The 14,354-nt window shown below is 35.0% G+C and overlaps 1 protein-coding gene across 1 annotated transcript; it reads left to right on the forward strand.

The window, feature by feature from the left end:
* Positions 1-623: 623 nt before the first annotated feature.
* On the forward strand, positions 624-13,679 carry c22h12orf56 (chromosome 22 C12orf56 homolog). The gene is made up of 13 exons (XM_059504785.1): positions 624-1,034; positions 2,347-2,524; positions 3,326-3,389; positions 6,607-6,898; positions 9,918-10,006; positions 10,104-10,248; positions 10,332-10,420; positions 11,408-11,497; positions 11,577-11,673; positions 11,806-11,880; positions 12,596-12,673; positions 12,765-12,943; positions 13,027-13,679. Exons 1-13 carry the CDS (start codon positions 783-785, stop codon positions 13,139-13,141), a joined length of 1,743 nt encoding a protein of 580 aa, XP_059360768.1. The 5' UTR covers positions 624-782; the 3' UTR covers positions 13,142-13,679.
* Positions 13,680-14,354: the final 675 nt, after the last annotated feature.

Genomic DNA, 14,354 nt, shown 5'->3' on the forward strand with positions numbered 1-14,354 from the left:
AGAACTAGAAGCATCTGCTCTTACGTCCACAGGATGGCGCGATCATTTCAGCATGCATTTCACTCATAAAACATTAAACACACACACATCTCTTACATTAAACCGCATTTTTTAAACTAAAATAAAATAATATATATTATATATATATAATATAATATATATAATACATATTATATATTTCTACATTATTATACAATATATATTAGGACTATAAAAGGAACAGATCAGCCAAAAATGTACATTATTTTCTGATTTACTCACCCGCATATCTTTCCAAACCAGTATGATTTCCCCCTGGAAACACAAAGGCAGACGTTTAGCAGAATGCTCTTTTTAATGAAAGTCGAAAGGTCACTCCACTCCACAAAAAAAATTCCAACGAAACTCCATACGAATTTCACGCTATTACATGTTGGCTATAACTAACTGTGTCCAATTTATCAGCTATAACTTAATAACTGAATTTAATTTTTTTTTTTTTTTTTTTACGTTTGTAGCCTTTCTTTCATTATTGTTGCATATTGCATGTGGTATACCTAAAGAGGGCCAAGCCATGCTGCACTATTTATAAGGGCTGAAGCGCATGCGCAACGAGAGCGCGCTCCGCTCCCTGACATGAGTTTAATACGCACAGAGAGCGAGAACACACCTTGCAGCAGAGCAGCACAGCAGCACAGCAGGGAATCAGTGAATGGAGAAATAACTTCTGTATGGTGTTTAATATGACAGCACGCGCGGGATATGGGAGGTAGTGTGTGTGTGGTGTCGAAGGTGACATTCCCATGGCCAGAACCAGCGCGGACGGACTGCTCCGTCAGAGCAACAGCAAACTGGACTCTTTCCTCAAGAGGAACACCAGTCGGGATGTGTACGAGAGGATCCGGGTCTACGAGCCGTGTGTGGTGGTGTCGGGATCGGTGAAGAAGGTTTTCATGCATGTGATCCTGAGCGATGAGCGCGTGTATCTGAGCGAGTATCACCCGCGCGCGCTGCGTGAGGCGCTCAGCTTCAGACATATCAAGAGCATCGAGCTGGTGAGAGAGCGATATACAAACCGTTTCATCTGCTGATATAGAGTTGCCTACTTCATTATCACATGCACAACTAATTACAAGAGGAAAACACAACTAACAAGAACGTTTCGCAAACGTTCCAGTTAAGTTATGAAAATGTTATTTTGTTTTAGCTTTTTGAAAGTTTAAGAAACGTTCTTGGTTGGAGAAAACTTTATAGGAACATTATCATTTTGTAAACTAAAACCTTTTAGAGAAACGTTCCGTGAATGATGTATAAATTATGGTTTTTGTCCTAACATTTTGAGAGCGTTAGGCTATTGAGAGAACCTTTCCAGAAAATTCACCAAATTTGCGTGAACGTTCCCTGTTAGCTGGGAATGCATTTACTGAAACAACACAAGAGAACAATATAGTAATTACTATATAGAATAATATAGTAAAACAACAGTACAAAGCAGTGCAATATGCACATCAACAGAAACAATATATAAAAAAAAATAATTTGTGATATTTTGCTGACTTCTCTGAATGTGCATTAAATTCCTTATTGCAAAATTAATTGTCATTGAACTTGGCCATACTCTTCTGAACAGGATTCATAAGCTTCTGGAAATTACAGGGAATGTGATGATAACTAGACCTAGAAAGGTCATGGAAATTAAAAAATGTAAATGATATTTGTGTTACAGTATGCACATATTTGTCATAGTCAAGTCATGAAAATTCATAGAAATGAATCATCCAAAAATGTGGATGCATTTTACATGGCCAGAGACTGTAAAATGTGGACTTTTACAGTCTTAATAATAATTATGTAGAAATGCATATTATTTATTTATTAAATTATATTAATTATTATTTTAATTAACTAATAATCATGTATTATTAATTTACTGATCACTCGCCGCTGAGTCAATGTGATCTAAATGTCAAATAAAGCACCACTGTCTGCTAAGACAATGCTAATTATAGTGTGGACGTTTGCTCATCCTGTCATGTTAAACTTCTTAAAGAAGGTTTGTTTGGTAAGCTCATGTTCGTACAGATCAAAGCATGAGTCATGAAACGCTTCAGCGCTGAAAGACTGGATGAAACATGTAAATGTCACAGTAGCAGAATTACCAAGAAAAAGCAGTTTATCTGTTATTAACATGCATTTTCCTCAGATATACAACATGCATATTCTATATATAACTATTAATGATTCAATTTGATTATTGATGATTAGACATTATTAAACGCTCATTCATTCCTACATCAAGCGAATTACACTGATGTAATTAGGTCAATGTTAGACTGTAAGCATACAAATCTCTGTCTTTCCTCACAGATCAATGATTTGCCTGTTTTCCTAAGCGGACAGGATCGTGAACGCTCACAGCACATCCGTGTTGTCCATACCACAAAGAATCCTGGGAAAAAGAGCTCAAGACCCAAAGGATCCAGTCAGAATAAGCCATCATTTCCAGTGCAAGGACGCAACTCGAGTGCCCGTCATTCGCTGGAGGGTAAAAGAGCTATTTAATTAAATCAGGAATTATTTATTAATCAGGAATTAACTGTTCACAAGCAGGAGATGCAAAGTATGATTGCATAACTATTGATTAGTATTAGAGCGCCAGAAGTGAGGGCATTTTTCCCTGGACAGTGTGATGTAAAGCTGTAATCTCCGCAGCAGTTATGTGTGTTAATCCATGAGCTCTTTCAGCATTGACATTCATCTATGTGTCAGCTGTGAGGTTTGTGTTCATCTTAACTGTTAAGAGACACTTCTGTACTGAGATTTAGTGAACGCAGTGCAGGAAAGCTGCTTAACCAGTGCCGGATAAACAGCTGAACCAGGACGCTCAAGGACACTCAGCGATTCTACATCATTTGAGTTCATCTGCGAATAGAGAGGATTCATTCATTGACAAATTTGCTTTGTTACTGTAGCCGGTCAAATACAGATATATCTATATACATTGCAGTTATGGACTGAAAATAAAAGGAATGTGATGATGCAATGTGTACCTTGAATGCAGAATAAAAGCATCCACCAAATGCATAAATGTCAATGTAGATAATTTCATGTAGACTTCAGTTTATCGTCTCATTTATTACATTTATGCATTTAGCAGATGCTTTTATCCAAACGACTTACAGTGCATTAAGACTATACATTTTTTTTTACCAGTATGTGTGTTCCCTGGGAATTGAACCCATGACCATTTGTGCTGCTAACACAATGCTCTACCACAGAGCCAAAGAAAAACTCTCAAATAAACCTGAACTTGAAAATGAAACAATTGTGTTTTATGATCCTGCAGGCACGAGTCCTGTTCTCCTGTCGTCTGAGTCCTCGAGCTGGAGAATCTCTCCCACATCAATGAGGTAAAGTCCTCTCATTGTTAACGGCCTCACGTTCACCCAAAACAACCGCTGGGAGCCATGCTTTATCTCCACCTCGCAGCTTTTTACTGCCTCCGACTCCACAATGCTCAGAACGAACAGACTCCGTTTTGAAGACTCGTTTGCTTAGCAACTCAAGCTATTAAACAAAGCAGTGCGATAATAAATGCAGTGATATTCTGAATCCCACAGCTCTGTATCTCACGGGACGAGTGTGTTGTGCTTCGTTGCTTAGAAACTTAAATTGATTGAATGCATATAGTATATTGATTTAAGGGATCAAAGGTCATCCAGATGAATTGTTTAACATGCACTGGCATCATAATAATGTCTTGGAGTTTTATCTATCGACATGCAAAAGAAAGCATTCATCTAATGGATCATAAAGTCAACTTTGATATTTTATTGAACTGTAATTTAGAGTGGTACGAAATTAAAATTATATAAAATGTAAAATATGCTTCCTATTTATGCTTTTTAATAATAAAAAAATTCAGTAACTTTATCGTTGTCATTTGCAAAGCATGTTGCTCTCTGAAATGCTGCAACGTGAGCATCTGAAGAGGAAATGAAGAGCGGAGAGAAGGTTGCGTTACATATTCAAGTTTAATGAACGGAGATAAAAGAAAGACAGATGTAGTCAATTGGAAACCACACAAGGTTTATGAAGTGTTGTGTATGTAGTTTCATGCTGATTTTCAGGTCATATAATAATTTTTGCTGTTTTTGTGCCAACACTTGTATTCATTATTGTTATTTTAGTATTATCAGGGTTATTATAATTGAACTTTGTTGCTTCTAAAAGAAAATCAATAAAAAAATAAAATATATATATATATATATATATATATATATATATATATATATATATATATATAATTTCAGCTTTTTATTTTATTTTTACATTTCCCATGTTCAAATTGATGTACAACAATAAGTAAAACCAAGACTGAAATAATTAATAAAAAACAAAAACTGACATAAACCAAAACACGCAACAGAAATAACAAAAATTTTAATGAAAACAGAAAATCAAAATATAAAAAAATGTATTCATATTATTAATAAAAAATATTAATTAAAAACTATAATATTTAATTATAAATTTAGTTTTTTTAGTTTCCATTTTTTTCCTTTTTGTAGTTTTTATATAATTTTTTATAAGTTATATTATAAGTTATAGTTATAGCAATTAATAATTACATTTTATTCTATTAGTTATAGTTTTAGTTAACAATAACAACACTGATATTCATAACGAAAGCTGAAAAACGTGAATACTAAAAACCACTTGGGTTTGAAAACCAAAACTGATGTCAGCTGCTGCACACGATGTGCTGCTGTCATGCATTTTACACTGCTGACAGTCCTGACTTTACTGCAGAGCAGAGGAGAGGATTGGCGTCATTCACACTGTTGCCAGGGCACGAGATGAGACGGAAACCACGAACAATAAATGTCCAATTAAAAGACGATGTTTGTCTCAGCAAAACATGGCAGCTTGACGTTCTTAACGACATGTGTTTGTGCTGGAGCTGCCAGCCACCAGACGTCTCTGAGACTGTTCTGAGAACAGTGTGAATGTGAGCGTAGCTGTAATGTTTAGAGAGGAGCAGTGAGTCGAAGCCGACCCGAGGGAGACCATTAGTTCATATTTAGCACATATTTGTGAGCGCTTGCCATTGAGGAGTAAACCACATGGGAAGCACTTTAAACATTATTTAAAGGCAGCTTTTCCACAGTTGAAGGCTTTATTGAATCGGTGGTGTGCAGTTGTAGTACAGACACGGTCTCTGAGCATTTTACTAAATTGTGAGAAGGCTGAGGCGTATGGAAGCATGTTCTCTTTATCCTGCATCCTATTAGAGAAGACTGAAATGGGAAATGGAACGACATCCAAACCGTGAGGTTCTGTGCTGAACATGTCGCTCATCAGCGTCTCCTCATGGAAATTTTCTGTCAGTGCAATTAGATTTCAGTGACGCAACAAGTTGCTTTTATGTTTCATCAAAGGCCCTGTTTAATTATACAGTTCAGAGGAGCTCTTTGAAGAGACCTATTTTCATGATAAACAGATCTTTCTTAGATCAGTTTATTAGAAAGTTAACCCCTGAAGTATTTTTGTGAAGGAAAAACAATTTTCTACTGTACTTTTAAACCTTGAGATTCATAAAGGGGTTAGTTCACCCAAAAATGAAAATGATGTCATTAATGACTCACACTCATGTCGTTCCAAACCCGTGAGACCTCTGTTCATTTTCGGAACACAGTTTAAGATTTTTTAGATTTTGCTGTAGGTTTGGAACGACATGAGGGTGAGTCAATAATGACATAGTTTTCATTTTTGGGTGAACTAACCCTTTAGGAATCTTAAAATCTAAACTTAAAATTAAACACATTTTTATTATTTTAATGCAGTATATTATAGTTTATGTATTATAGTTTTATTAATATTTTGTATATTTTTTTATGCTTTCCATTTCATTTTAGTGAAAGTTTTAGTAATTTTGTTGTGTTTTTTAAATTGTAACATTTTATTAAATTTCAATTACAGTTTATTTTATTTCCAGTAACAAATGTTTTTATGATTTTTATTAACTATAATAACCCTGCTTGCCATGACATACATATTAATGACATTATATTTTATTTAAATATTAATGATTATTATTGATAATACTCTTAATATAATATTAATATTTAAAAACTGTGTCCCTACTTTGAATCTATAATAAAATATTATTAATAATATAAAATAAAAAAATAATCATTTTATTGCAGTTTGTTTTTCTTTACTGTGCTTTTAAGACGGTCTTAAATTGATAGTTCACTCAAAAATGATAATTCGTTCATCAATTACTCCCCAAACCTTTATGAGTTTCTTTCTTCTGCTGAATATAAAAAAATATATTTGGAAGAATGTGGGGAAGCAAACAGTTTCTGGTCCTCATTGATTTCCGTGGCATTTTTTTCCCTTACAGTGAAAGTCAATAGCTACCGGCAACTGTTTGTTCACTTACATTCTTCAAAATATCTTTTTTTGTGTGTAGAAGAAGAAAGAAACTTTTTGGAACAAAATTGGAGGGTGAGTAAATGATGAGAGGTGTTCATTTTTGGGTGAACTATCCCTTTAAGATGTTAATCACCTTGACATGTTTGACTTGCTCTAAAAATACATATCTGTCTTTGTCTGTTTCAGTGAAGGTGGTCTGGAGGAGGAAGAAGGCAGCGTCATTCCGAAGAGACGTTCAGCTTCCTGTCCGAACCCGGATGTTTTGGCTCTGTCTGTGTTTGAAAGCTCTCCCGCTCACTCCTCCAGCTCAAGTGACCAGCGAGAGAGTCCCAGCGCTTCAGTCTCGACAGCACTGATGAGGAGAACAACTACAGAGGAGCAGGAGGAGGAGAAAGAGGAAGAGTTACACCTTTATGCGGTATCTCCATCATCCCGAATATACCTTCACCTGCAGAGCTCCTGGAGCAGCTACATCATAGTACGTGTTTCTACTCGCTTTCTGTTTAATGCTTAAAATTCATTTTGTATGTTGATAATTTTACAGAGGAAGTAATTGCATTTGTTGCATATTGTAAGTAAATACATTTTAAATAGAAGTCTATACAAGGCATTGCAGTAGTATGAAGGTTAAAGGGTTAGTTCACCCAAAAAGGAAAATGATGTCACTAATGACTCACCCTCATGTCGTTCCAAACCTGTAAAACCTTCTTTTTATCTTCGGAACACAGTTTAAGATATTTTAGATTTAGTCCGAGAGCTCTCAGTCCCTCCATTGAAGCTGTGTGTACGGTCTTCTGTCCATGTCCAGAAAGGTAAGAAAAACATCATCAAAGTAGTTCATGTGACATCAGAGGGTCAGTTAGAATTTTTTGAAGCATCGAAAATACATTTTGGTCCAAAAATAACAAAAACGACGACTTTATTCAGCATTGTCTTCTCTTCCGTGTCTGTTGTGAGAGAGTTCAAAACAAAGCAGTTTGTGATATCCGGTTCGTGAACGAATCCTTCGATGTAACCGGATCTTCTTGAACCAGTTCACCAAATCGAACTGAATCGTTTTAAATGTTTCGCGTCTCCTATACGCATTAATCCACAAATGACTTAAGCTGTTAACTTTTTTAATGTGGCTGACACTCCCTCTGAGTTAAAACAAACCAATATCCCGGAGTAATTCATGCACTCAAACAGTACACTGACTGAACTGCTGTGAAGAGAGAACTGAAGATGAACACCGAGCCAAGCTAGATAATGACTCGTTCACGAGTCAAGAACCGTTTCTGTCAGACGTGTCCGATTCGAGAACCGAGGAGCTGATGACACTGCGCATGTGTGATTCAGTGTGAAGCAAACCGACACACAGAGCGTCTGAACCGAACTGATTCTTTTGGTGATTGATTCTGAACTGATTCTGTGCTAGTGTTATGAGCACGGGTAAACCGAAGGCTTTAATCAAGGGCAATCGTCGCAAATGACGTCATTACGTCGAGCGCAAAAGAACCGGTAAACCGTTTTCTTCTACCGGTTTATTGAATCGAACTGTCCGAAAGAACCGGTTCGCGGAAAAGAACCGAACTTCCCATCACTACTGGTGATCCGAAAACCGATGCAACCGGATCTTTACTCGAGAACGAGTCAATCTTTTGTTCGTTATCTGGCTCGGCTCGGTGTTCATCTTCAGTTCTCTCTTCACAGCAGTTCAGTCAGTGTACTGTTTGAGTAAATGAATTACTCCGGGATATTGGTTTGTTTGAACTCAGAGGGAGTGTCAGCCACATTAAAAAAGTTAACAGCTTAAGTCATTTGTGGATTAATGCGTATTGGAGACGCGAGCCATTTCAAACTATTCAGTTCATTTTGGTGAACTGGTTCAAGAAGATCCGGTTACATTGAGTTATTCGTTCGCAAACCGGATATCACTACACTGCAGTGAACGTCCTCACAACAGACCCCGAAGAGAAGACAATGCTGAATAAAGTCGTCGTTTTTGTTATTTTTGGACCAAAATGTATTTTCGATGCTTCAAAAAATTCTAACTGACCCTCTGATGTCACATGGACTACTTTGATGATGTTTTTCTTACCTTTCTGGACATGGACAGAAGACCGTACACACAGCTTCAATGGAGGGACTGAGAGCTCTCGGACTAAATCTAAAATATCTTAAACTGTGTTCCAAAGATAAACGGAGGTCTTACGGGTTTAGAACGACATGAGGGTGAATCATTAATTACATAATTTTCCTTTTCGGGTGAACTAACCCTTTAAAACTGAAAGGCTAAAATCAAATACTTTCACCATTTACAAAGTAAAGTGTTAAAAAAGATGCCAAAAAATATGATTTTAAACGAAAACATTTATATATATATTTTTTTTTGGTCACAAATAAGGACATATAAAATGATTATATATATATATATATATTCTTTTATATATTTAAGTTTTTTAACATATGAATAATATATTATTATTATTAACAATAATAATAATTATTAAATATTTCAAATATGTATTTTTTTGCAAACATTGACAATTGATTCCCTTCTTTTCAATAGAAATAAAATATTATTCATTAAATAAAATAAAGTACAATAATAAGATTATTATCTTAACTTTTGTTTTTAATCTTATATTACTTATATTTTTTTGCTAGAATTTTTTTAATATTAATGATATATCATCAATTTAGTATTATTAATAATTTAATATTCATAATTAAAAACAAAACTGCCTCCCTTATTTTTAATAAAAAAAAAAAATGTTCATAATACAATATAAAATAAAATAAGAAGACGTGCTCTAAATTGCAGTCGTTTTACTTTTTTTTTCTTCTTTATTATACCATAATTTGCCCCACTAAAAATATCTTTAATGCTATAAAGGTTGATATATTTTCCGGACTATAAATCACACTTTTCTTCATAGTTTGGCTGGTCCTGCGACTTATAGTCAGGAGCGACTTATTTATCAAAATTAATTTGACATGAACCAAGAGAAATGAACTGAGAGACATGAACCAAGAGAAAACATTACCGTCTCCAGCCGCGAGAAGGCGCTCTATGCTGCTCAGTGCTGCTGTAGTCTACACTGAAAACATAGAGAGCCCTCTCGTGGCTGTAGACGGTAATGTTTTCTCTTGGTTCTGAATAAATGCGACTTATAGTCCAGTGCGACTTATATATGTTTTTTTCCTCATCGTGACGTATTTTTGGACTGATGCGTCTTATACTCTGGTGCGACTTACAGTCCGAAAAATACGGTGTGTATATATATATATATATATATATATATATATATATATATATATATATATATATATGTAGTGTGTTGAAAGTGAAGTGCAAAAGTACTGTTTAAAAGATCATTTGAATGCTTTACAGATCAAAAAGCACATTTTTGTATGGCCGAGTACACTTAAATAATGTTTTAATAAACATACAAGCTGTACATTTCCACTTTAAACCCCTCTGAAATGTATTTTTAATTATTTAATTTTTATAGCGATCAACTTTGATGCTGGACCCAGTGTACAGGAAGAGATGTGGCATGTCCTCCTCTTCTCCTCAAAAACAGCAATCTCACAAAATCAGGTTCTGCATCTTTCTGACTGAACAGCTTGGGTTTGTTTATCTGTGTGGTCAGTGGAAAATGCACAGGATATGAAAGGGTGTGCTGATGTGTTTCCAGCTGGGAACGGACGTGTCACTTGTTCAGTCAGTTGAGCGGAGAGCTGCTGCAGGAGGACGTGGGCCTGGAGAGTCTGTATTTACTCCTGCAGGAGCTGCACACAGCAACGAACCGCAACCCCACCATCAAAAAACTCTTCTGGAGGGTAACATCTAGCTGTGTAACATGCACTCTTCATCCAAAAATGAACATTTCCTTCACAAAAATCCTTTTTTATTTGCTCCTCAGTCACCGGACCTCTATCCTTTCCTGGTGAAAACGCTGGCTGAAAGCTCTCAGAGCGGCCAGGAAGGAGTCCATGCATCTGACAGACTTCTGTAAGCCCCGTAAAAAGAAACACAGATAACTCATGTAACTTATGCATGAGTTACCCAGGGAACATGACATTTTTTCACAGTTATAGAAATGTTAGGAAAAAACGTTCATAAGGTGATGTTTATAATTATGGAATGTTCTTATAACTTTGGCGATGAGAGAAAACATTCTGAGATCAACATTTTCGGAATGTTCCTATGATGAATTTGATGATTATTAAAACATTTTTGTAACATTTAAATAACATTCTAATCATGACAATCTGGAGATTTGAATGTTTTTAGAATATTAAAAGTAAACATTCTACAAAATTTTAATGTTACCCAAAATAAAACATTATTTGAACGTTTGAGAGATGTTTTAGTCACTTTTAAATAACAATCTAATCAACATTTTTATTATACAATATTATAAATAATTATATTTTGGGTGAAAATAAAGTTAGAACGTTGTGAGAAACGTTTTTGTAACCTTTAAATAACATTATAATCAACAAGAAAACCAGACATTTTCATGTTTTCTGAATGTTTTCAGAAAATAAAAGTTCAAATAACGTTATATTTTGGGCAAAAAATGAATTTAGTAAAGCATTTAAGAACCATTTTGGTCACCTTTAAATAACACGCTAATCACAACAAGAAAAACTGGAAATTCTAACGTTACAAATAATATTACAAATAAACATTCAAGTAACGTTATATTTTGGGTGGAAATAAAGGTAGTAGAACGTTGTAAGAAATGCTTTTTGTAAGCTTTAAATAAAGTTATAATGGTTATATTCACAACAAGAAAATAATCACAACAGACATTTCAGTCTCATAACAAGCTAAACGGTTCGTGTTTATAAGTTCTTTGTAATGTTCTCAGGTTGACATTTACTACTTCAGACCATCACCGAGCACATTTTCATGATCATTGCTGTAGGCTTTCTGTAATATGTGCAGGCTGAGGACATTAAGACAAAACTAAGATAACTCTCTGTCCTGCAGGCTGTGCACTTTGGTGGTTCAGATATTAAGCCTGATGTTCAGGGAAACAGAGATTGAAGTGACGAGGCTCAGCATGCTGACGGCCAAACAGTGAGCGATTCTACCTCTCCAGTGATAATACTATATATACAGTAATATTTCAATGAGAATTACCTGCTTTTTGACACAGGGGAGCTCTTACGGAGAACATGCTGCTCGCTTTAGTGCGTGATCCAGATCTCCAGCTGCCAGACTCTACTAATGGCTCCAAATCTTCAGTTGATAAGGTATTAAATATATTCCTTAATGGAAATTTTTGAAAATTTTGTATCATACACTTTGTTTATCTTGTTTATGATCAATTAATTTGTGCTAATTAAATGTAATTTATGATAATGAAGTGTATTTGTGCATGGCAGCTGCAGCGTCTGCAGGCAGACTATTTGGATGCGGCTTCTGCGCTTCTGTTTGAGGTGGTTGTGTTCTGTCAGGAGGCGAGTAGCATTTTCTCATGCATTTATGTATACAGACTATATTCACCACACACACACACACACATATGTTGACATAATTGGTTTATGGGGACTTTCAATAGGCATAATGGTTTTAAAGCATAAGGCATAGGCACAATACTGAACAAACTATTTTTTGTATCCCCTGTATAACAAAGAGACATTAAATTGATCAAAAATGAAATTAAATACATGTATAATATTGCAAAATATTTATATTTCTAAATAAATGTCTATTAAAAAAATATTATAAAAAAACATTAAGTGCAGCTTCCGCTAAATGTTTTACCAGAAAAGAACCGTTTTCAACGATGATAATAATAAGAACCATTATTAATAATTGAGCACCAATATTAACTGATATTAGCTGAGCAGTAAAACGATGTATTAGAATGACTTTTGAAGGATCATCTGGCACTAAAGGCTGAAAATTCAGATTTCCATCACACATTATAAAATATATGGCAGTTATTTTAAACTCTTATAATATTTCACAATATTAGAGCTTTTACTGGATTTATTTTTGATTACATAAATGCAGCTTCAGTGAGCAGAAGAGACTTTAAAAAATATTTACAAGATTATTATAATTACTCCAAACTTTTGACCAGTAGTGTATCATTAGTGTATTATTTATGGGTATGCATGTACTGTATAACACTGATCAGCTTTAGCTTGTCTCACTTATGGTTCAAAGGCTAGTCGCACACCTGCACTGGGACATTTCCTTACCATCAGCTGGGTGTTTCGCTTGCTTAAACCACATCCATTCTTAGTAAGTATATACCCATTTCATTTTCATGCATATTTTCATGAATGCACATGATTAGATTCCACATCAGAATCAATGTTTGGCTCTTTCGCAGCTCCCGTTCGTGGGCTATCAGGCCCAGCAGGTGGTTCTGCTTCTCTCAGGTGCTCAGGATCCGCTCGGCCCATCTCAGGCGGTACTCCTGTACCAGCGCTGCCGGGTTTTGTTAGCCTGTCTGCAGAACAGCACCTGTTTGAGCAAATACATCAGGACGGGATTCAAGGAGGAGTTCAGGTTCTTCATGAGGTTCAAATATATTCAAGGCTAAGGCAGAGCTGTCATATTTGTTATTATAATATATCCTGTGTTATTTATAGGTACTATGTGAAGACGTCAGGGCTGGAGGACAAACTGCCCCATCACTACCCCATCAGTCAGCCTGCCCAGCGCCTCCTTTCCCAGCTCCTCAGTCTGGTTCTCCTGAAACCTTGAGCTCGGGCTCTTTTTCTTTCTGTTCCTCTGGCACTGAATTTCTTATTTCTGCAGACAGACATGGGAATATGCCTTTGAATGAATATGCTGCACTTTTAAGATTGAATTCAAGTCTTGTGTCTTGTCTTACTGTGTGTTGAACAGAGACTGCGGGATTTTACTCTGTTTAGCATTTCGCCTTTGTCTACACTCAGGATTATTATGGCTGTGATATCTGTTACATATCTAACATCACAGACTGAACTATTTATTAGATATGAATATACATTAAATAGACTGATATCAAATTGCACTTTTTATTTAACAGATTCAGGTTTGGCAGGTCACTTTTATATGAGACTGATCACAGTATTATTATATGAATATCTTCTTCATATTTATTACATTCACTGTAATTTAAGCCACTGGTACAGATGCACTTGTTTATTTCGTTGGTTGGTTTTTGTTTGGATGCACTTTTTTCTCTATAAGACTGTACTGATTTTCAGGAAATCTATGTACCGCAAGGCCTCAAATTAAAAATAACAAATATTTAAAATAAACATTTGTGTGTCTGTGACATTTTAATCAAACCTAAATGTTGAACGGGTGTTTTAGTATACCCAATAAATAAACTGCGATATATATATATATATATATATATATATATATATACACACACACACACACACTCATTCACACAATTACAGATTGACTAGAAATGACAATGAAAATATTAAGAGATATTTGCCCTGTTTTTTGTGTGTCACGGTGAGTTTCTGATGCAAAAGCCCTTAAGGTGATCAAAAATAAAAATCCTATTAAAACTATGACTTACAAATAAAGCCCTATTTATATATTTAATTTTAAACATCTGATCCTGCTGTCAAAATGCAAAGAGTTATTTTTCTTGCCAAGTCAAATCTAACAAACTATAAATTGATATAAATAATTTTAACACAATACATTTAGTGGTTTGTTTTTATTTCCTCTGTTTAGATCATAATCATTTCACATATGTAATAATTAAGATTTTATATTATGCATTTTATTATTTTTTTATTGAAGATCTGGGTCTGGGGCAATAAAACTGTTAATATTAATTTGACATTCATTAATAGATATGTTTGTCATTCATAGCAAAGAGTCTACACACACACACACACACACACACACACACACGCAATGCATTACAAACAACTTTTTTTGAATTCCCACAGCTGAAGGCACGTGC

The sequence above is a fragment of the Carassius carassius genome, chromosome 22, assembly GCF_963082965.1.
Source record: "Carassius carassius chromosome 22, fCarCar2.1, whole genome shotgun sequence".
Taxonomy (NCBI): domain Eukaryota; kingdom Metazoa; phylum Chordata; class Actinopteri; order Cypriniformes; family Cyprinidae; genus Carassius; species Carassius carassius.